The sequence below is a fragment of the Terrapene carolina genome, unplaced genomic scaffold (assembly GCF_002925995.2).
Source record: "Terrapene carolina triunguis isolate 2854851 unplaced genomic scaffold, T_m_triunguis-2.0 Scaffold461, whole genome shotgun sequence".
Classification (NCBI taxonomy): domain Eukaryota; kingdom Metazoa; phylum Chordata; order Testudines; family Emydidae; genus Terrapene; species Terrapene triunguis.
The window spans coordinates 1,064,234-1,085,274 of record NW_020664812.1 but is presented as its reverse complement, the minus strand read 5'-3'; the positions used below and the strand labels follow the sequence as shown (position 1 = coordinate 1,085,274).

The 21,041-nt window shown below is 50.1% G+C and overlaps 2 protein-coding genes across 2 annotated transcripts in view; both read left to right on the top strand.

Moving 5' to 3' along the window:
* LOC115271331 (IgGFc-binding protein-like) overlaps positions 1–2,318 on the top strand; it is an 88,143-nt gene extending 85,825 nt beyond the window's left edge. Inside the window, exon 7 of the mRNA XM_029913125.1 lies at positions 1,509–2,318. Coding sequence (XP_029768985.1) covers positions 1,509–2,300 — 792 coding nt within the window. The 3' untranslated portion in view covers positions 2,301–2,318. The remainder of the gene's footprint in view (positions 1–1,508) is intronic.
* Positions 2,319–2,325: 7 nt separating this feature from the next.
* Positions 2,326–21,041, top strand: part of LOC115271330 (IgGFc-binding protein-like) — a 34,545-nt gene continuing 15,829 nt past the window's right edge. The window contains exons 1-7 of the mRNA XM_029913118.1: positions 2,326–2,511; positions 2,989–3,130; positions 4,380–4,708; positions 5,086–5,659; positions 15,352–15,680; positions 16,219–16,873; positions 17,952–18,280. Of these exons, the coding sequence (XP_029768978.1) occupies positions 2,350–2,511; positions 2,989–3,130; positions 4,380–4,708; positions 5,086–5,659; positions 15,352–15,680; positions 16,219–16,873; positions 17,952–18,280 (2,520 nt within the window). The 5' untranslated portion in view covers positions 2,326–2,349. The remainder of the gene's footprint in view (positions 2,512–2,988; positions 3,131–4,379; positions 4,709–5,085; positions 5,660–15,351; positions 15,681–16,218; positions 16,874–17,951; positions 18,281–21,041) is intronic.

The window sequence follows — 21,041 nt, the reverse complement described above, 5'->3', positions numbered from 1 at the left end:
TGTTTGTGGCAGGCGGGAGGGGTGGGGAGAGAGGGGGAGGCACTGATCTGTGGGGCCTGCCGACAGGAGGGAGGCACTGGGGGGAGAGAGGGAGCTTGGTTGCTAAGCATCCACCATTTTTTTCCCCATGGGTGCTCCAGCCCCTATGGTCCCACACCAGATCTAAGGCTCAGCGTCTGGTTACCAGTGATTTCAGCTCTAGCGATCACTGAACAATACAGCGGAGAGTCAAATGCTGTCTAGGACTCCTTAGTCAGCACCACCATCACCATTCTTTCACTGGGATCTGGCCTCTCTACCCCCTGCTTAGCAAGTGAGCTTCTGTTTAGGGGAACTCCTCAATCAGTCAGGACCGGGTAAATACCGTTCTGCTCATACAATCAGGATAACAACATTTCATTACCCCTCCACTCAAATGTAAAAATATTATTAAAGCTGATGTATATAATACACAGGTTAAGAGAAGAGTGTCTGTACAAGTGATTTGTAACCCAACAGCGGCCAAAATTGAGCACTTTGGCAAAGCAGCCCCCTCTGCTGCATACCTAGGCAGAGTAGGTATGTTTATGCAAATACCGTCTGTTCCTGGAGTCCTTTCCCCCAGCTCATTCAGACCCTGCTTACACATGGATTCTCTGGCTAGAGAATCTTGCCTGTATGCTCGGGGTTCTGCTGATCGCCATATTTGGGGTCGGGAAGGAATTTTCCTCCAGGGTAGATTGGCAGTAGTCCTGGAGGTTTTTTGCCTTCCTCCGCAGCATAGGGCAGGGGTCGCAAGCTGGAAGATTCTCTGCAACTTGAAGTCTTTAGGTCACGATCTGGAGACTTCAACAGCAGAGTTAAGGGAAAGTGGGGGGGTCAGCATTTGTGGCCTGCATCATGCGGGAGGTCAGACTAGATGACCATATTGGTCCCTTCTGACCTTAAAGTCTATGAGTCTATGGTTTTCATCCCCAGAGTTTAGCTGATCTTTTAGATACCCTGGGCTCAGGCCATTGAGCATCTTGAAGCTAAGGACAGAGGGGAACAGCTGAGATGTGGTGAAGTCAGCTCCCAAACAGGTGCAGGCAAAGAATCATAGAATCATAGAAGATTAGGATTGGAAGAGACCTCAGGAGAGCATCTAGTCCAACCCCCTGCTCAAAGCAGGAACAACACCAACTAAATCATCCCAGCCAGGGCTTTGTCGAGCAGGGTAAGGAGATGGAGGGAGTGGGAAAGAAAAAGGATCAGGAGTGAGGTCAGGGGCAGAGAGAGATGTGGGCCAGAGTGATCATGTGATACAGTGATCAGGGCTTTTACTGCCTAATTTATTGCAGGCCTGGAACCAGATTCTGATCTTAATGGCACTGGCGTAAATCTGGAATTATTCTAAAGTGAGATCTGGAGTTATACTGGATTTACGCTACAGTGTCAGTGAGAACAAAATCTCAAAACTCACTGCCCATAACCCAAACCCTACAGTATCCACTCCCCACAGCTCACACGGGATGCTCTATCTCTCCCAGGTGGACGGGGTGTCCCACAACCTGCCTGTGATCATGGCCGATGGGCGGCTCTGGGCGTATCAGCACGGCGTGAATGTCCTGGTGCAAACTGACTTTGGCCTCACCGTGAGCTATGACCTGGTTTACCATGCCAGAGTGACAGTCCCGGGGAGCTACCGTGGCCGGATGTGTGGCCTGTGCGGGAACTACAAAGGGCAGCAGGATGACGAGTTCCTGCTCCCCGATGGCAGGGTGGCCCCCGACACTGCATCCTTCGGGTCTGCCTGGGAAGTTCAGATCCCAGAAGCCTCCTGTACAGACAAGTGTGCTGGGAACAGCTGTCCAGTCTGCGAGGATGGGAGGGAAGATGTCTTCAAAGAGCACAACTACTGCGGGCTGCTCACAGCCCCTGATGGCCCTTTTGCCACCTGCCATGGCACGGTCAGCCCCAGCATGTATTTCAACAACTGCCTGTATGATCTGTGCCTGGGCAACGGGGATGTACAGGTTCTGTGCCAGAGCATCCACAGCTATGTGACAGCCTGCCAAGAGGCTGAGGCCCCCATCCAGCCCTGGAGGAGCACCTCCTTCTGCTGTAAGTGCTGTGATGCTGCTGGAGCTCTGGGACGCACTGGGGAGGGTCATAATTTCAAAGCATCTCATTCCAAACCTCTGGGTTTCCTCAGAAACTCCTCTGGATGGAAACCAACCTTAAATAAGTGTCCTGGTCCTCTCCTCCCAGCCCTGCTCTCCTCCCCTTCATGTCTCTGTACCTCTGGTTCATGGTATGAGATCTTTCCTGCCCTAAATTAATTCTCTCTCTATTTAAGCTTTGACCTGCCCAGCCAACAGCCACTACGAGATGTGTGCCAGCCTCTGCACCACCACCTGCACTGGAGACATCATGGACTGCCCGGAGACCTGTGCTGAAGGCTGCCAGTGTGACGAGGGCTTCTTCTTCGACGGCCAGGGCTGTGTGACTCTGGAGAGCTGCGGGTGCTTTGAGCGTGGGAGATACTACAAGGTATCGCCTCAAGCGGTCTGGGTCTGATCTAATGTTTGCTTTATCCACATCTTAATCCCTACACTAGCCAGGAATAGGGTTAGTTAGTGGATCAGAGCTTTGGCCCATCTAGCCTGGCACCCCCACTCTGCTAGTACCCAATGCCCAAACCGCCAAGAAAGGCAAGATTATTTAATTCCCTTTGTCTGTTGTCGGGAAACTGAGGCACAGAGAGAGGCAGTGACTTGCTCGTGGCCACATAGTGAATCAGGAGCAGATGGGAGGTTAAAACCTAGGTGTTATTTCTGGCCCTTGGTCCAGTGCTGAGCCCATGAGACAGCCTTTCTCTTTAACATTAAGAGCAAATAATATGATAACAGAACAGACACTTCACACACATCACCACACTTCTCTGGGTTTAGCACTGCCAGAAATTATTATAAATAATCTTTTCCCCATTGCACTGTGTTATTTCCCCTTTTCCAATTGTCCCCTCAGCCCAGCGAGACCATCCTGACGAATGAGTGCCAGCAGAGCTGCACCTGCGTTTCTGCCCGAGGGGTGACCTGCAAAGCCCACAGCTGCACCAGAGAAGAAACCTGCAAGATCAGAGATGGTATCATGGGCTGCATCAGCCAAGGTGAAGGAGAGTCACTGATTGAAATATGCCCCGAGGGGTTACTGTGGGTGGAATAACTGAGGTAGGGATGGGAGAAACCTGTTTACAACAGATTATTTATTACGCTTATTTTTCCTCAAGAAATACCCTTCTGCTAACTAACCAGCCTGATCCTGCTTAGCTAATCATAGACAGAGATAGGCAATTTGCAATTCAGCAAGAAGTTTGATCGTTACAGAGGTTCCCAGGGTGCAACCTGGACTGTGGGACTGCTGAGCCCTCTGTCCAACCTGAGGTATCCCTCTCACTATGATGCTGTTGGCAAGCTACAAACCTCTGGTGGGTACTGCACTTACACAGACATCCACAGGCAGGGGCACACTCAACTGAGTTACATGAATGCTTCTCCTAGCCATTCATGAACCAACAATAGGGAGGCTCCAGCCAATTCCCCCCAGCGCCCCAACCTTGCACCCCAGAACGGTACCATCTTGCCTTGGTCAGAAGCCTGACCAGTGTAAGTTCATTACCCAGTCCTCCCCTCCTTCGATGTGGAGAGGGGACACACTAGCCTTTATAAACTGAGCTGGTGGACTTCAGAGAGAAGCAGCATAAGAACTGAGTTGTGGGGAGTTAGGAGGGGAGGGAAATCTCTGAGATGAACTTTTCCTCCAATGGGAGTCACAGGTGCTTGGCACCTCTGAGCATTTGACCATTAGCACCTGCAGCTCTCACTGATTTATGGACTGAATTCCCTCTCCCAATGGAATCACTGGGAGTTAGCCAATGACAGGGGTGCTGGAACAATTTTTGCATTGGGGAGGCTGAGAGCCATTGAACCAAACTGTAAACGTTACCTCCACTGGAATCCACTTCAAGCCAGGAGGTGCAGCAGCCCCCCCAGCACTCCTAGTTCCAGCACCTATGGCTAATGACTTCAGTGCCATAGCAATGTGTTATTGAGGGTGCTCAGCACTTTGCTGGATCAGAGCCATAGGCACTTGTGCACATGCATAACTTGAAGCATGTGTGTAGCCTCATTGATTTCAACTGAGCTCACTTGATTAAGTGTTTCAATAGATTGGAACCACAGCTTCCAGCAAACCAAGTGCCGTTGAGTATCCCGGGCTTCCCAACCTCTCAGTGTCCTCTGGCTAGCTCAGCTGGTTCTGCATGAACTCTGTGCCCATGACAGGGCTGGATCTCCTAGCCTAGACACTGGACTTGAGTTCCCTGCCCTGTTGATAGAACTGGGCTTTTCTCCTTTCAGATCCCTGCAAAACCCTGAAATGCCGGATCAAGGAGAGATGCAAAATTGAAGATGGACAAGAGGCATGTGTTCCTGCCTACACTGGAATCTGCCTGGGCTCACGGGATGCACAGTACCAAACTTTTGATGGCCTGAAGTTTGACTTGCAGGGCACTTGCAAGTACACCATCGCTAAGTACTGTGGCAGTGACCCTACCCTGGAGTCCTTCACCATCGATGAGAAGAACGACAATAGGGGGAACCAGGATATCTCCTTTTGGCAGGTGACCAATATCTACGTCTACGGGTACAACATCTCCATCTACAAGAGGGAAGTTGGCAAAGTCCGGGTGAGTTTCCCAGCTCAGGGCTCTGCACCTTTTCTACTTATAACAAACAGTATTTTTTGTGTAGTATCTCTCACACAAATGGAATCCTAGATACAGGCGACATGAGCTGAATATATCATATGGGCAATACAAGTACATAAATGCAACTGGTCTTGTGTGTTTGACATGGTTGTGATAGATAGATAGTGTAGCTAGATAAATACTGTGTTTATTCAGGGAAAGTCACATTGATTTCAGTGATTCTTTTACATGCCGCTGGCTAAAGTGACAATGATTTACAGCCGAAATGAGTGGCAAGGTGACAGTTGCAGTAAGAACAAGTGAGGATGAAAGAGCAATAACACCTATCATACCTCCCCCCTCCTCTCTGTCTCTAGCTGAACAGTGTGATCACCAGTCTCCCAGTGACTCTGAAAGATGGTAAAATCAGACTGTACCAGAAAGCCCTCAGCACCGTCCTGCAGACGGACTTCGGCCTCCAGATCGCACATGACAAAAATTGGCGTGTAGTGATCACCCTCCCCAGCAGCTATTATGGGGCCACGTGCGGCCTATGTGGGAACTTCAACCAGAATCCAGAAGATGACATGACGTCATCCAATGGCACCAGAGTCTCCTCCATCATGGACTGGGCTGCCAGTTGGAAAGTCCAAGACCGGGACCCCTTTTGCTGGGATTATTGCCAAGGCACTTGCCCAATGTGTGATGAGAGCAAGACAGATCTGTATGGGGATGACAGTCACTGTGGGGTGATCAGTAAAGCACCGGGAGGGCCCTTCAGAGAGTGTCACTCCAGAGTGAGCGCCGATGACTTCTTTGACAGCTGCATCTATGACATGTGTCTGAATGAGGGGGACAAGAGCATTCTGTGTGAGGCGCTGGAGGCCTACGCAAAAGCCTGCAGGAAGCATGGGGTCACTGTCGATGACTGGAGGACACCATCCAGTTGTGGTGAGTCTGGCAGCTTGGTTTCTTATTGCCTGCGATAGCGGTAGTTAATCTCTTTATCTTGTTGATGAGCATGGGGATGGAAATATCCAGGATCCCCCTAGCAGTCATTCAGCCAAGAGCTAACCCGCCTGGCCCTGTTAGTTAATGAGATCTAAAACAATCATTGATTCAATTGGCTCAGGTACATATACACAGCAGCTGGGTGGCATAATTGTCAGCTCAGATGGACGTTCACACACTCGGCTTGGCATAGGTATCTAAAAATATCAGTGTGGATGCAACGTCACAGGTGACAGTGTAGGCTAACTGCCCAAGTCTCCTATGTATATATACTCTATAAGTGTGATCTATCTGGAAAACAGACTGTGATGGGTTGGGTCACAGAGACCCCGTTGGGACTGCCACCTGATGTGCTGAGACTACCTCTGAGCCCATTGTTCCTGCCGGCTTGGGACTTCAGTACCCTGTCTGTTGAGCCAGACATGCTAGCCTGCTGCAAACACAGACCCAGGTCTGAACCACGTCCCCCAAAAGGTGCAGACTTAATTGAAAACAGCTTAAGAAGTGCTCCTGTCTCTAGCACCCAGACACCCAGTTCCCAATGGGATCCAAACCCCAATAAATCTGTTTTACTTTTTATAAAGCTTATACAGGGTAAACTCATAAATTGTCTGCCCTCTATAACACTGATAGAGAAATATGCACAGCTGTTTGCTCCCCCAGGAATTAATTTCTTCTCTGGGTAATTAATAAGCAGAAGTGATTTTATTAAGTACAAAAAGTAGGATTTAAGTGGTTCCAAGTAATAACAGACAGAACAAAGTAAATTACCAAGCAAAATAAAACAAAAACATGCAAGTCTAAGCCTAATACAGTAAGAAACTGAATGCAAGTAAATCACACCCTCAGAGATGTTTCAGTAAGCTTCTTAAACAGACTAGACTCCTTTCTAGTCTTGGCCCAATCCTTTCCCCTGGTACAGTCCTTGTTCCAGCTCAGGTGGCAGGTAGGGGATTTCTCATGACTGCAGCCTCCTTTGTTCTCTTCCACCCCCTTATATACCTTCGGCACAAGACGGGAATCTTTTGTCTCTTTGGGTTCCCACCCCTCCTTCTAAATGGAAAAGCACCAGGTTAAAGATGGATTCCAGTACCAGGTGACATGGTCACATGTCCTGTGAGACCCCAAGCCTTCATTCATCCCAGCCTGACTCACAGGAATTCTCGCAAGTAAACACAGCCATCTACAGTCAATTGTCCTAGTTGATGGGAGCCATCAAGATTCTAAACCACCATTAATGGCCCACACTTTACATAACTACAATAGGACCTCAGAGTTATATTCTATATTCCTAGTTTCAGAAACAAGAATGATACATTCATACAAATAGGATGACCACACTCAGTATATTATAAGCTTTGTAATGATACCTTACAAGAGACCTTTTGCATGAAGCATATTCCAGTTACATTATATTCACACTCATTATACATTATATTCACACACAAATTGCCTTCTATGAGGAGATAACTGGGTCTGTGGATGAGGGGAAAGCAGTGGATGTGTTATTCCTTGACTTTAGCAAAGCTTTTGATACAGTCTCCCACAGTATTCTTGCCAGCAAGTTAAAGAAGTATGGGCTGGATGAATGGACTATAAGGTGGATAGAAAGCTGGCTAGATCGTCGGGCTCAACGGGTAGTGATCAACGGCTCCATGTCTAGTTGGCAGCCAGTTTCAAGCGGAGTGCCCCAACGGTCGGTCCTGGGGCCGGTTTTGTTCAATATCTTCATTAATGATCTGGAGGATGGCGTGGACTGCACTCTCAGCAAGTTTGCAGATGACACTAAACTGGGAGGAGTGGTAGATACTCTGGAGGGTAGGGATAGGATACAGAGGGACCTAGACAAACTAGAGGATTGGGCCAAAAGAAACCTGATGAGGTTCAACAAGGACAAGTGCAGAGTCCTGCACTTAGGACGGAAGAATCCATTCACTGTTACAGACTAGGGACCGAATGGCTAGGAAGCAGTTCTGCAGAAAAGGACCTAGGGGTTACAGTGGACGAGAAGCTGGATATGAGTCAACAGTGTGCCCTTGTTGCCAAGAAGGCTAACGTCATTTTGGGCTGTATAAGTAGGAGCATTGCCAGCAGATCGAGGGACGTGATCATTCCCCTCTATTTGACATTGGTGAGGCCTCATCTGGAGTACTGTGTCCAGTTTTGGGCCCCACACTACAAGAAGGATGTGGAAAAAGAAGAGAAGAATGAGGGGGGATTTGATAGCTGCTTTCAACTACCTGAAAGGGGGTTCCAAAGAGGATGGATCACTGTTCTCAGTGGTAGCATGTGGTGACGACGCAGGAAACAGAACACAAGGTTTGTTGATAGCCAGAGAGCTTTACAAGCCTCCTGCAAAAAGCCTCCCAGGAAAACTTTTCCTGGGGTTTTTATTCTTCTCCTTACTTTATTTACAACTTATTTGAGTGGTTACATTCTTGCTTATTCAGAAGGCAGGCAGTATACATGAGCATGAGATTACAAACTCATCTGTTGAGCGCATGAACACTAGCTGCAAAGATGTCATTGTTGCCAATAAGTTTTCCAAACATAGGCGCTAGAACAAGGTTACTCCTGCCTCATTGCCAAGGGAACAGTTTGCCGTTCTTCAAGGCTTATGATTAGGAAGCAACACATTCCTACAGTAGCAGATGACAGAACAAGGAGTAATAGTCTCAAGTTGCAGTGGGGGAGGTTTAGTTTGGATATTAGGAAAAACGTTTTCACTAGGAGGGTGGTGAAGCACTGGAATGGGTTACCTAGGGAGGTTGTGGAAACTCCTTCCTTAGAGGTTTTTAAGGTCAGGCTTGACAAAGCCCTGGCTGGGATGATTTAGTTGGGAATTGGTCCTGCTTTGAGCAGGGGGTTGGACTAGATGACCTCGTGAGGTCCCTTCCAACCCTGATATTCTTTGATTCTATGATTAGCATATTTTCATAAAATCATATGGAGTGCAATGTCTCACAGACTATGATGGAGTTCAGTGTTTCTCAGTGTCCATGGAGCATAGGGGGCTGTGGAACTTTTTTGGTGGTCTTCAGAGTGAAGCAGCTATAGATAATTGTGGAGTTAAGAGGGGAGGCAGCTCCATGAGATGTTCTTCTGCGATTGAAATGCATGGGATCTGAAGGTGCTTAAACCTCTCAGAATTTGACTTAGCACCTGCAGCCCTTGCTGACTTATGGACTGAAATCCTTTTCCCACTGGAGTCAATGGGGATTTGCCAATGAATTCAGTGCCACAGAAACAGCTTATTGACGGTGCTCAGCATGTTGCTGGATCAGCGACATAGAATCATAGAATATCAGGGTTGGAAGGGACCTCAGGGGGTCATCTAGTCCAACCCCCTGCTCAAAGCAGGAACAACACCAACTATATCATCCCAGCCAGGGCTTTGTCAAGCCAGGCCTTAAAAACCTCTAAGGAAGGAGACTCCACCACCTCCCTAGGTGCTTCCAGTGCTTCACCATCCTCCCAGTGAAATAGTGTTTCTTCTTCGAGTGCTTGCTCATATCAATTCCAATTAGGTATGCGCGCGCCGCGTGCACGATCGTCAGAAGATTTTTACCCTAGCAACTCTCGGTGGGTCGGCTGAGGCGCCCCCTGGAGTGGCGCCATTATGGCACCCGATATATACCCCTGCCGACCCAGCACCCCCTCAGTTCCTTCTTACCGCCCGTGACGGTCGTTGGAACTGTGGAGAGCTGCGTAGCTGACCTCCACATCCCTAGCGTTCCTCGTTGTATTGCTAGTTCTTTAGTGTAGTTGTAATTAGTTTAGTAGTTTAGGAAGTTTATAAGTTAGTAAATTTAGTGTATATAGTTGTAGATAAGTTGATGATTCGGGGCTTATCCCCGTTCCTCTCACCCGGTACCGGGGTTCATGCCCAAGGCTCCGGGCTTTAAGCCTTGCACAGCTTGCCTCAAGCCTATGCCTATTGGAGACCCCCATGACTCCTGTCTGAAGTGCCTGGAGGAAGCTCATCAGCCTGACAAGTGCCGTATCTGTAAGGCTTTCAAGCCTAGGATGAAAAAGGAGCGGGACTTCAGGTTAAAACAGCTCCTGATGGAAGCGGCACTTAGCCCAGTGCCCCCGGCACCGCGCGCAGATCAGGCACCATCGATCCGCAGCGCGCCTCCGGCACCGGAGCGTCCCGGTCCTAGTAAGGCCCCTCGGCACCGGACATCCCCGGCACCGACGCAGACGCGACCCCGATTGCTCTCATAGCGGCCCAGAAAGCAACAAAAGCCTGCTGCCCCCCCGCAAGGGCATGCACCTCCTGCGGTCCCAGCAGAGCAACGTGCCACGCCGGACCTGATCACAAAGGCCCCGACTCCGGCACCGTCGATTCCGGCACCCCAAGCGCCGTTGAGTCCGGTGCAGATCAGCTCCCCGGTGCACACCGTGGTTGAGCTGGGCCTGCTGTCGACTCCGGAGACTTTCTCCACCGATTGCGACCTGATCGTGTTGACTGAGCCCGGACCTTCTCAGCCTCCGGCACCGCCAGTACGGGCTGTCCAATCTATTGGGAAGCCCTCATTCATGCGGCCTCCTCAGCAGAGTGAACCAGTTTGGCACCGCTCGAGGTCCCAGTCCCGGTCCCGGTCGTGGTCCCGGTCACGTAGATCGTCCCGCTCTTGGCGCTGCTCGCAGTCCTGGCACCGATCTCCATCTCGGCACCGGTCGTACTCGCGGCACCGCTCCACGTCCCGAAGGTCGCCCTCTCGGTACGATCGGTACCGATCCAGCTTCCGGCACTGCTCATCACGCAGCCGGTCGTGGCACCGCCTGCACCGTCGATCTTCATCGAGATCCAGGTCGACCTCTCGGCGCCGCTATGACCATCGGTCCCACTCCAGGTCATGGTACCGCTCGGGACACCGGCACCAGTCCCCGACCCCCAGTCACGCGCCAGTGGACGGTGCCGAGCCACCTCAGTAAGTGCGCTCGGCACCGCCATGGCCTTCCCATCAGAACTCGGCGTCGTCCCAAGAAGGGAGTGCCTATTCGAGACACATGATCCCGACCAGGGTCCTCCTCAATGGACCTTCTGGACCCCTTGGGCATATCACCAAGCCCAAGGTGGTCCCTCAGGTGCCTCTCGCTCGGCTCATTTGGAGCCTAGGGTGCCTGAGGCAACAGTTAGCCGTCCTGCCCAGATACCGTCAGAGATAACGGCTTTACCACCTGAGCAGGCCGATGTCCCTCCAGTTGTGGACCTTGGACAACCGGACCCGCCCCAACCTGACCTTCCCCAGGACCCACTAGTCCAGGGACTGTCGTCCTCATCTTCGCCTGACGAGGCTGTGGCAGGCACGTCCTCCTCTGGCCCTCCACTCATAGACCTGCGTGCTCACCAGGACCTCATTCGTAGGGTGGCACAGAACATGAATCTGCAGATGGAGGAGGTGGCAGAGATTGAGGACCCAGTTGTGGACATCTTGTCAGCTGATGCCCCCACCTGGGTAGCTTTGCCCTTTATTAAAACTATCCAGGCCAATGCCAATACTATCTGGCAGTCCCCTGCGTCCATCCCTCCCACAGCGCGGGGGGTGGAAAGAAAATACATGGTGCCAGCCAAAGACTACGAGTACTTGTATGTGCACCCCCAACCTTGCTCCCTCGTGGTACAATCCGTAAACGAGAGGGAAAGACATGGCCAGCAAGCGCCCGCCCCTAAATCCAAGGACGCCAGGCGCCTGGATTTATTCGGGCGCAAGATTTACTCCTCTGATGGACTACAGCTCAGGATAGCTAACCAGCAAGCCCTCCTGAGCCGGTATAATTATAACACCTGGAACTCGATGGGGAAATTCAAAGAGCTGGTTCCCCATGAGTCCAAGGAAGAGTTTGGGGCCTTGCTCGAAGAGGGCAAGAAGGTGGCAAGGACATCTCTGCAGGCGTCTTTAGACGCAGCGGACTTGGCTGCTAGAACTCTAGCCTCAGGGGTAGCCATGCGACGTATTTCCTGGCTGCAAGTGTCCGGCCTCCCACCGGAACTGCAGCAGACTATACAGGACCTTCCCTTTGAAGGACAAGGTCTCTTCTCGGAAAAGACTGATCCCAGACTGCAAAGTTTGAAGGATAGCCAGGCCACCATGCGCTCATTGGGCATGCATACCCCAGTGACACAACGTAGGCCCTTCCAGACCCAACCGCAGCGCACTTACCCAACCCTCGACCACGACAAGACCCTCCTAGAAGGCGTGGTTGCAGCACTAGGAGGCGTCAACCTGGTCCGCAGTCAGGCCAGAATCAGGGCCCCCCGAGACCACCAGCGGGGCCCAGACAAAACTTTTGAAGCCGCGCTCGAGGACGGAGCACCAGTCTCCTCCCAGGATCCTTCCCTACCTTTCTCCAACCGCCTCTCCTGTTTCCTCCCTGCGTGGTCCCACATAACGTCAGATTGCTGGGTCCTTCGCACGGTGGAAACAGGATACCATCTTCAGTTTGTTTCGCCCCCTCCCCCTTCCTAAGGTGGTGTCTGCCTTCCATGTCAACCAAGACATCTTCCTTCTGGTCTTCTTTCCGAAGCCCCACGCTTCGCGACGGGAACAGCAGGGCTCTCGCCTTTTATATCAAATGAACTAAGCCCTTTAGAAAGACATCCCAGCTGTTTGTAGCAGTGGCAGACCGGATGAAAGGTCTCCCGGTCTCCTCGCAGCGAATTTAGTCTTGGATTACATCTTGCATCCGTGCATGTTATGACTTGGCGGGTGGCCCGACTACCCGGCTCACTGCCCATTCTACTCGGGCTCAAGAGTCGTCCTCCGCCTTTCTGGCTCATGTGCCCATACAGGAAATCTGCAGGGCAGCGACTTGGTCATCCGTACATACCTTCGCTTCCCACTATGCTATAGTGCAACAGTCCAGGGATGACGCAGCGTTTGGTTCAGCGGTTCTTCGATCCGCAACATCTAACTCCTACCCCACCGCCTAGGTAAGGCTTGGGAATCACCTAATTGGAATCGATATGAGCAAGCACTCGAAGAAGAAAAGACGGTTACTCACCTTTGTAACTGTTGTTCTTTGAGATGTGTTGCTCATATCCATTCCAAACCCGCCCTCCTTCCCCACTGTCGGAGTAGCCGGCAAGAAGGAACTGAGGGGGCGCCGGGTAGGCAGGGGCATATATCGGGTGCCATAACGGCGCCACTCCAGGGGGCGCCTCAGCCGACCCACCGAGAGTTGCTAGGGTAAAAATCTTCCGACGATCGTGCACGCGGCACGCGCACACCTAATTGGAATGGATATGAGCAACACATCTCGAAGAACAACAGTTACAAAGGTGAGTAACCGTCTTTTCCTAATATCCAACCTAGACCTCCCCCATTGCAACTTGAGACCATTGCTCCTTGTTCTGTCATCTGCCACCACTGAGAACAGCCGAGCTCCATCCTCTTTGGAACCCCCATTCAGGTAGTTGAAGGCTGCTATCAAATCCCCCCTCACTCTTCTCTTCTGCAGACTAAATAACCTCAGTTCCCTCAGCCTCGCCTCGTAAGTCATGTGCTCCAGCCCCCTGATCATTTTCATTGCCCTCCACTGGACTCTCTCCAATTTGTTCACATCCTTTCTGTAGTGGGGGGCCCAAAACTGGATGCAATACTCCAGATGTGACCTCACCAGTGCCGAATAGAGGGGACATATGCACTTAAGCACATGAATAACTTTAAGCGTGTGTATAGCCTCATTGATTTCAATGGAACTACTCACATGGTTAAGTTCTTTACTGGATTGGAACTGTAACTTGCAGCAAGCCAAGTTCTGTTGACTATCATGGACTTGCCATCCGCTCAGCATGCAATAGGGTGGGTAAGCTGGTTCTGCGTGAAGGTTGTGCTCATGACCAGTCTGGCTCTCCCATGCTATTATTATTGTTTTTAATTGATAACCCACAGCTTTGCCACTGATGTTTATGGTTTTATGGGAAGTCTAAATATAGGTGGGCAAGTGTTTGTGTTGTTGTGATGTTCCCCTGGTGTTATTTGGACCAGTGATCTGCTAGGTCACTCCAATCCTCAACTCTGGGAGCCAGCCTTACCCTGCTCTGCTGTGAGAACCCCTATTCCTGAGCTGTTCATGCACAGCCTCTAGCATGTAAGCTGCTTGGATTGTGCAACCGAATGACACTAGCCAATATCTCCAGTCCCAGACACAACCCTAGGAACCTCCATCTTGCAGTGTCCAGTTATGCGCGCTAGATGCTGCAAGCTTATATGAATTCATCAATCTAACAAAGAAATTGATATATCCCAGGCTTGTTCTCCCAAGGGGAGTCTCTGACATGCTTCAAACCAAATGCACTGCTTCAGGTAGAATAAACAAATTTATTAACTACAAAAGATAGATTTTACATGATTATAAGTCAAAGCACAACAAGTCAGATTTGATCAAATGAAATAAAGGCAAAACGCATTCTAAGCTGATCTTAACACTTTCAGTGCCCTTATAAACGTAGATGCTTCTCACCAAAGTCTGGCTGGTTGCTCTTCAGCCAGGCTCTCCCCTTTCATGAGTGCTTCTGTCGCTTGGTGGTGATGTCTGTAGATGGAGGTGGAAGAAAGAGGAGGAGCCTGGCAAACGTCTCTCCCTTTTATCATGTTCTTTCTTCCCTCTTGGCTTCCCCCCCCACACACACACACACATTTCAGGGTCAGGTGAGCTTTACCTCATCATAGTCCCTGACTGACCAAGGGAAGGGGGGTAACTCACTCGATAGTCCAACAGATCCTTTGTTGCTGTCTAGGCCGGTGTCCTTTGTTCCTGTGAGGCTGGGCTGGGTTTGTCCTGATGAGGTATGAACTGCCCCTCTGTTCCTGGAGAGTTTTGCCTGGGCTTGTTTTAAGCCATGAGGATACATTTTCAACCTCATAACTCTATACATGAAATTACAACCTATAAGATTACTATAATAACAATTATTATAACATTACTATAACAACAATGCTCAGTGCATCATGAGCCTTCCGAAGACACCCGACATGACAAACTTTGCACTGGATATCACACAATCATATTATAAGGATGAACATGGGGCTGCAGGGTGTTTCCCCGAGATTCAGAGTGTCATAGTTGTGTTGGGAAATTTTGGAAGGTGGTGAAAGAGGAGTGTTTGCTATGATGACGAGCTATGTGTTTGGGGTTATCATGTGCTGGCTGTGTTGTCGTGTTGGTGGTTGTGATAATTTGTATCGGGGGGGACTGGACTGAAGAATTTTGTGTTGAATTGTGTGGGTGACAAATGAGGGGTGTGTGTCTGGGTGATCATGTTTGGGGATTTTGTGTTGATTTGTTTGGGCATGTGGACTGCGTTGGCGAGTTTGTGTTAAATTGCATGGGTGGTGAATCAATCTTTAAAGAACTGTGGGGCAGTCTCCCTTATATCACTGACTCATTACACCAATGAAATTGTTGAGTACAAACTAGGTATAGAGTAAGGGTGGTGATTGGTTGAGATACCTCTAAATCACAATGGTCTAGGACTCTTGGCATGGCATAGGTACATGCCTTAATGCTTTATTATATATAGATGATGATTATGATTATTTATACTACTGTAGCACTTAGGAGCCTAGATACTGGACTTGAGTTCCCTGCCATGTTGTTATGACCAAAATTTTTTCTTTCAGATGCCTGCAAAGCTCGGAAATGCCGGACCAAAGAGACATGCCAGACTGAGGATGGCCACACATCATGTATTCCTGACTACATGGGAACCTGCTTGGGCTCAGGGGACATGCACTACCAAACTTTTGATGGTCTGAAGTTTGATTTCCAGGGCACCTGCACCTACACCCTGGCCAAATACTGTGGGAGCGACACCACCCTGGAGCCTTTCACCATTGATGAGAAGAACGCCAATAGGGGGAGCCAGGATATCTCCTTTCTGCGAGTGACCAACGTCTACATCTATGGGTACAACATCTCCATCTACAAGAGGGAAGTTGGCAAAGTCCGGGTGAGTCTCCCAGCTCAGGGTTCTGGCACTTTTCGACCTACAAAGCCCAGTACTTTTGTTTGTGTAGTGTCTCACATAAACAGAATCCCAAACAGATGCCGTCAGCTGAATATGTCACGTGAGCAATACAAGTAGATAAATACATCTGCTCTGTATGATCTGTATGTTTGAAAACCTTATGATAGATAGAGAGATAGAGAGCAAAAACAAGACTTTGTGGCTAGATCGATAGCTATTTCCGATAGGTAGAATCTATATAGAGATATAGGGAATTCTGAAAACAGATACTGTAGGTAGATAGTGAAGCTAGATAAATACTGTGTTTATTCAGGGACTTTAGATTGATTTCAGTTGTTCTTCTTGAATAAGGAATGAGTAAAAAGTGATTAAGGATTTGACCATTATTTTACTTGCTGCTGGTTAGAGTGACAATGAATAACAGCCAAAATGAATGGTGAGACTGCATTTGGAGTAATTGCAAGTGAGGACGAAAGAAGAATAATGCCCTTCATGTTCCTCCCCTCCTGTCTGTCTCTAGCTAAACGGTGTGATCACCAGTCTCCCGGTGACGCTGAAAGACGGTAAAATCAGACTGTACCAGAAAGGCCTCAGCACTGTCATGCAGACGGACGTTGGCCTCCGGGTGGGATACAACAAGAACTGGCATCTGGAAATCACCCTCCCCAGCAGCTATTATGGTGCCATGTGCGGTCTTTGTGGGAACTTCAACCAGAACCCAGAAGACGACATGATGTCCTCCAACGGCATCAAAGTCTCCGCCATCGTGGGCTGGGGTGCCAGTTGGAAAGTCCAAGACCGGGACCCCTTTTGCTGGCATTCCTGCCAAGAGAACTGCCTGACATGTGATGAGAGCAAGAGAGATCTGTATGGGGATGACAGTCACTGTGGGGTGATCAGTAAAGCAGCGGGAGGACCCTTCAGAGAGTGTCACTCCACGGTGAGCCCCGAAAATGTCTTTGACAACTGCATCTATGACATGTGCCTGAATGAGGGGAACAAGACCATTCTCTGTGTTGTGCTGGAGACCTACGCCGACACCTGCGGGGACCATGGAGTCACTGTCTATGACTGGAGGACACCGTCCAGCTGTGATGAATCTGGAAGTTGGTATTCTGACGAAACAGGTGGCAATGGGACTAATCCGACAGTTTCCCCTGTTGATGGAGGAGATGGTGAGTGACCTGTGTATGGGGATGGGAATATCCAGGTTCCTGGGGCATTGGGGTCTGCACAGAGTTTTAGGGTAGATCTCCCCATATTCTGTAGGATTTCCTTTGTTTGGTTAAGTGTACCCTAGTAGTCTCCCCTCGAAGAACTCTCAAGCCTGAAAAAATGACACAGGTAGCTTATCCGCAACTTGACTATAAGTGCAATGTATCTAGCAAGCAGACAATGGTGTAGTTCAGTGTCTATGGGCCATAGGAGTCTGTGGAGCATTTCTAGTGGTTTTCAGAGTGAAACAGCATAAGAACAAAGCTGTGGGAGATCCAGGCGTTAGGAGGGGAGATCCAGGAGATTAACTTTTTCTCCCATTGAAATACATGGGAGTCAAAGGTGCTTACAACTCTCAGAATTTAACCCCTAGCACGTGTGGGTCCCACTGACAGGCCCGCCGGCAGCAATTCCGAGCCCCAGGGCAGCTGCACTGCTGGGCGCGCTCTTCCGGCACAGCCAGGACTTCCACATGCCCGCCTGGCTGCCTTCGCTGCCGTAGGTACCACCCTTCCTGCCCCTAGGAGCCCCGCGGCCCACCTCGGTGATTTGAAAGGACCTGGGGCTCCTGGCTGCTACCGCAGCAACGCCTGGGGCCCCCTGGCCCTTTTAAATCGCCTGGGCCCTGGGCAATGCTCCCTTCCCCCCTGCGCCGTCAGCGGGCCTGCTCACTGATGTATGGACTGAAATGCCACTCCCAAAGGAGTCAGTGGGAATTAGCCAATTACTTCAGTGCCACAGCAATGGGTTATTGAGGGTGTGCTGGATCAGAACCAGGGGCATTTAAGCACATGCATAACTTTAAACGTGTGAGTAACCTCATTGAATTCAATGGAACTGCTCATACGGTTGAGTGTTTAACTCGACTGGGACCGGAGCTTGCAGCAAGCCAAGTTCTGTTGAGTATCCTCAGCATGCCTTGGTTGGTTCAGTTGGTTCTGCATGAATGCTCTGCCCATGGCAGATCTTGCTTCCCCACCCTAGGCACTTGACTTGAGTCCCCCACTCTGTTGATGTGACTGGGCTTTCTCCTTTCAGAAACCTGCAAAGCCCTGAAATGCCGAACCAAGGAGACGTGCAAGACAGAGGATGGCCACGCGACATGTGTTCCTGACTATGTGGGAACTTGCTGGGGCTGGGGGAACCCGCATTATCACACCTTTGATGGCCTGACGTTTGACTTCCAGGGCACCTGCACCTACACCATTGCCAAGTACTGTGGCCACGACCGCTCCCTGGAGCCCTTTACCATCGATGAGAAGAATGATAACAGGGGCAGCCAGGCCATCTCCTTTCTACGAGTGACCAACATCTATGTCTATGGGTACAACATCTCCATCTACAAGAGGGAAGTTGGCAAAGTCCGGGTAAGTCTCTGATTTCAGGACTGCACCTTTTGGACTTATAACCTACAATGATTTGTCATAGTCTCTATCCCTCACAAATGGTATCATAGAATCAGGGGATGTGAGAAAGACACAGGCAAATGGGAAGAAAGATGTTTTCAGGTGACGTTTCTAACCTGGACAAGGTGGGGCTGTTGTTTCAGGTGTTAGAAGATGCATGGGAGAAGGCTCTCCCTCTCATATAAGGGACCGAGAAAGAAAGGAACGAGGAGTACTTGTGGCACCTTGGAGACTAACCAATTTATTTGAGCATAAGCTTTCGTGGGCTAAAACCCACTTCATCGGATGCATGCAGTGGAAAATACAGTAGGAAGATATATATACACAGAGAACATGAAAAAATGGGTGTTGCCATACCAACTGTAACAAGAGTAATTAATTACGGTGAACAATTAGGTGAGCTATTATCAGCAGGAGAAAAAAAAAGTTTGTAGTGATAATCAGGATGGCCCATTTCCAAAAGTTGACAAGAAGGTGAGAGTATCAGTGGGGGCGGGGGGGGGGAAATTAGCATGGGGAAACAGTTTTTACTTTGTATAATGACCCATGCTAATTTCTCCCCCCCACACACTGTTACTCACATCTTCTTGTCAACAGTTGGAAATGCATAGAATCACACACCCCCCAGCATCAGGGAGCCCTGGGCCGCTGCTAGCTGCAGCAGGACCTGGGCTGCCCCACCCCAGGCAAAACATCGCCCCCCGCTGCCCCCCCCCCCCCCCCCAACAGCAGTCTTCAGGAGTGCCCACCTCCCAGCAGGTAAGATTTAGTCACAGGTATTTTTTATAAAAGTCATGGACAGGTCAGGGGGCCGTGACTTTTTGTTTATTGCCCGTGACCTATCCATGACTTTTACTAAAAATACCCGTGACTAAAATGTAGCCTTACTCATCTGACTTGCATTTCATCCCTTTGATCATCTTTGTTACTCGCCTCTGGATCCTTTCCAGTTTCTCTACATCCTTTCTATACAGCAGTGACCAAAATTGGATGCAGTACTCCAGCTGAGGCCTAACCAGTGCCAAGTAGAGCGATACTATCACCTCCCATGACTTGCATTCTATGCCTCTGTTAATGCAACCTAAATTGCATTTGTACACGCCATGATTCACTGTTGCAAAAAAAAAGCAAACATTCTAGGATGTATTAGCAGAAGTGTTGTAAGCAAGACACAAGAAGTATTTCTTAGGCCTTGTCTACACTGGCAAATTACTGCACAGTAAATCAGCTTTCTGCAGTGTAACTCCTGAGGTGTACACACTGCCAAGCCACTTAGTGCGCAGAAATTCCTCAGTTGCAGCATTGCAAAAAACCACCTCGATGAGAGTCATAAGCCTTAAAGCGCAGAGGCTTCAGCGCTGTATTGGCAGTGTAAACACATTACAGCGCAGAAAGCAATCGATTGGCCTCCAGAAGTGTCCCATAATCCTTCAAGTGGTCGCTCTGTTCATTGTTTTGAACTCGGCTGCCCTGGAGACATGCGCCCCTCCCCTTTCAGAGCTCCCTTTCTGACAGCCCTTGCAGGCTGTGCTGATCTGCTCGGAGACACAAAAAAACATTAATATTGAATGCTCGTGCTGTTGAACACAGAGGCAGGTGTGTGTGAGAGAGAGAGAGAGAGAGAGAGAGAGAGATTGCTGTGCACAGAGCTGGGGAGGGTGGCAGGGGCTGATGTCGGGGTTTCCCCCTCTCCCTGTCTCAGGACTGGTTGCTTCCTGCTGCTGTTTGAACTTACAAGACAGCATGCTGACACACTCTCTGTCCTCCAAAACACACTGTCTCTCATAGGCGCCAACTTTCTCCAGCGCCGATGGGTGCTCACGCCCCCCCCCGGCCCTGCCCCGACTCCATCCTTTCCCCGCCCCTGCCTCGCCCCCATTCGAACCTCTTCCCCAAAGTCCCCTCCCCAACTCCACCCCCTCCCTGCCCCTATTGGACCCCTTCCCCAAATCCCCGCCCCGGCCCCACCTCTTCCCCGAGCACACCGCGTTCCCCCTCCTCCACCCTCCCTCCCAGCCGTGCAAAACAGCTGTTTTGCGGTGCAAGCGCTGGGACCTAGGCGGAAAAAGCGGGCACGCGGCGCACTCAAGGGAGGAGGTGGAGTGGAGGCAGAGGTGACCTGGGCAGGGGGGCAGGGAGCTGCCCCGTGGGTGGTCCAGCCCCAGAGCACCCACAGAGTCGGTGCCTATGCTGTCTCTTCCCCCTCCATACACACACACACACACACTCCCTTTCACACATCTGCCCCGCCCCCCTTCAGTTGAAAAGCAGCTGGCAATGTAGTAGGATGCCCATGGAACAATGGGATTGGGAAACCTGCATCATATGACGCTGTGCCTGCCCCATGAGGCATTGCAAACTCTTCCCAAAGCATCCTGCGGCCAGTTGCACAGTGGGATAGCTACCACAATGCACTGCTGTCTTTGCCGTTGCAAGAGCTGCTAATATGGATGCGCTTCACAGTCACAAGGAGCACAGTGTGGACACGCAACAGTGGATTAATTCTAGCACTTTAATAAAAGTGGTATAACTTGTTGTGCAGAAACTTGCCAGTGTAGACATACCCTTACACTCTACTCCGCATTGATTAGGACTCAACTGGAGTATTGTGTCCACTTCTGGGCGCCACATTTCAGGAAAGATGTGGACAAATTGGAGAAAGTCCAGAGAAGAGCAACAAACATAATTAAAGGTCTAGAAAACATGACCTGTGAGGGAAGAT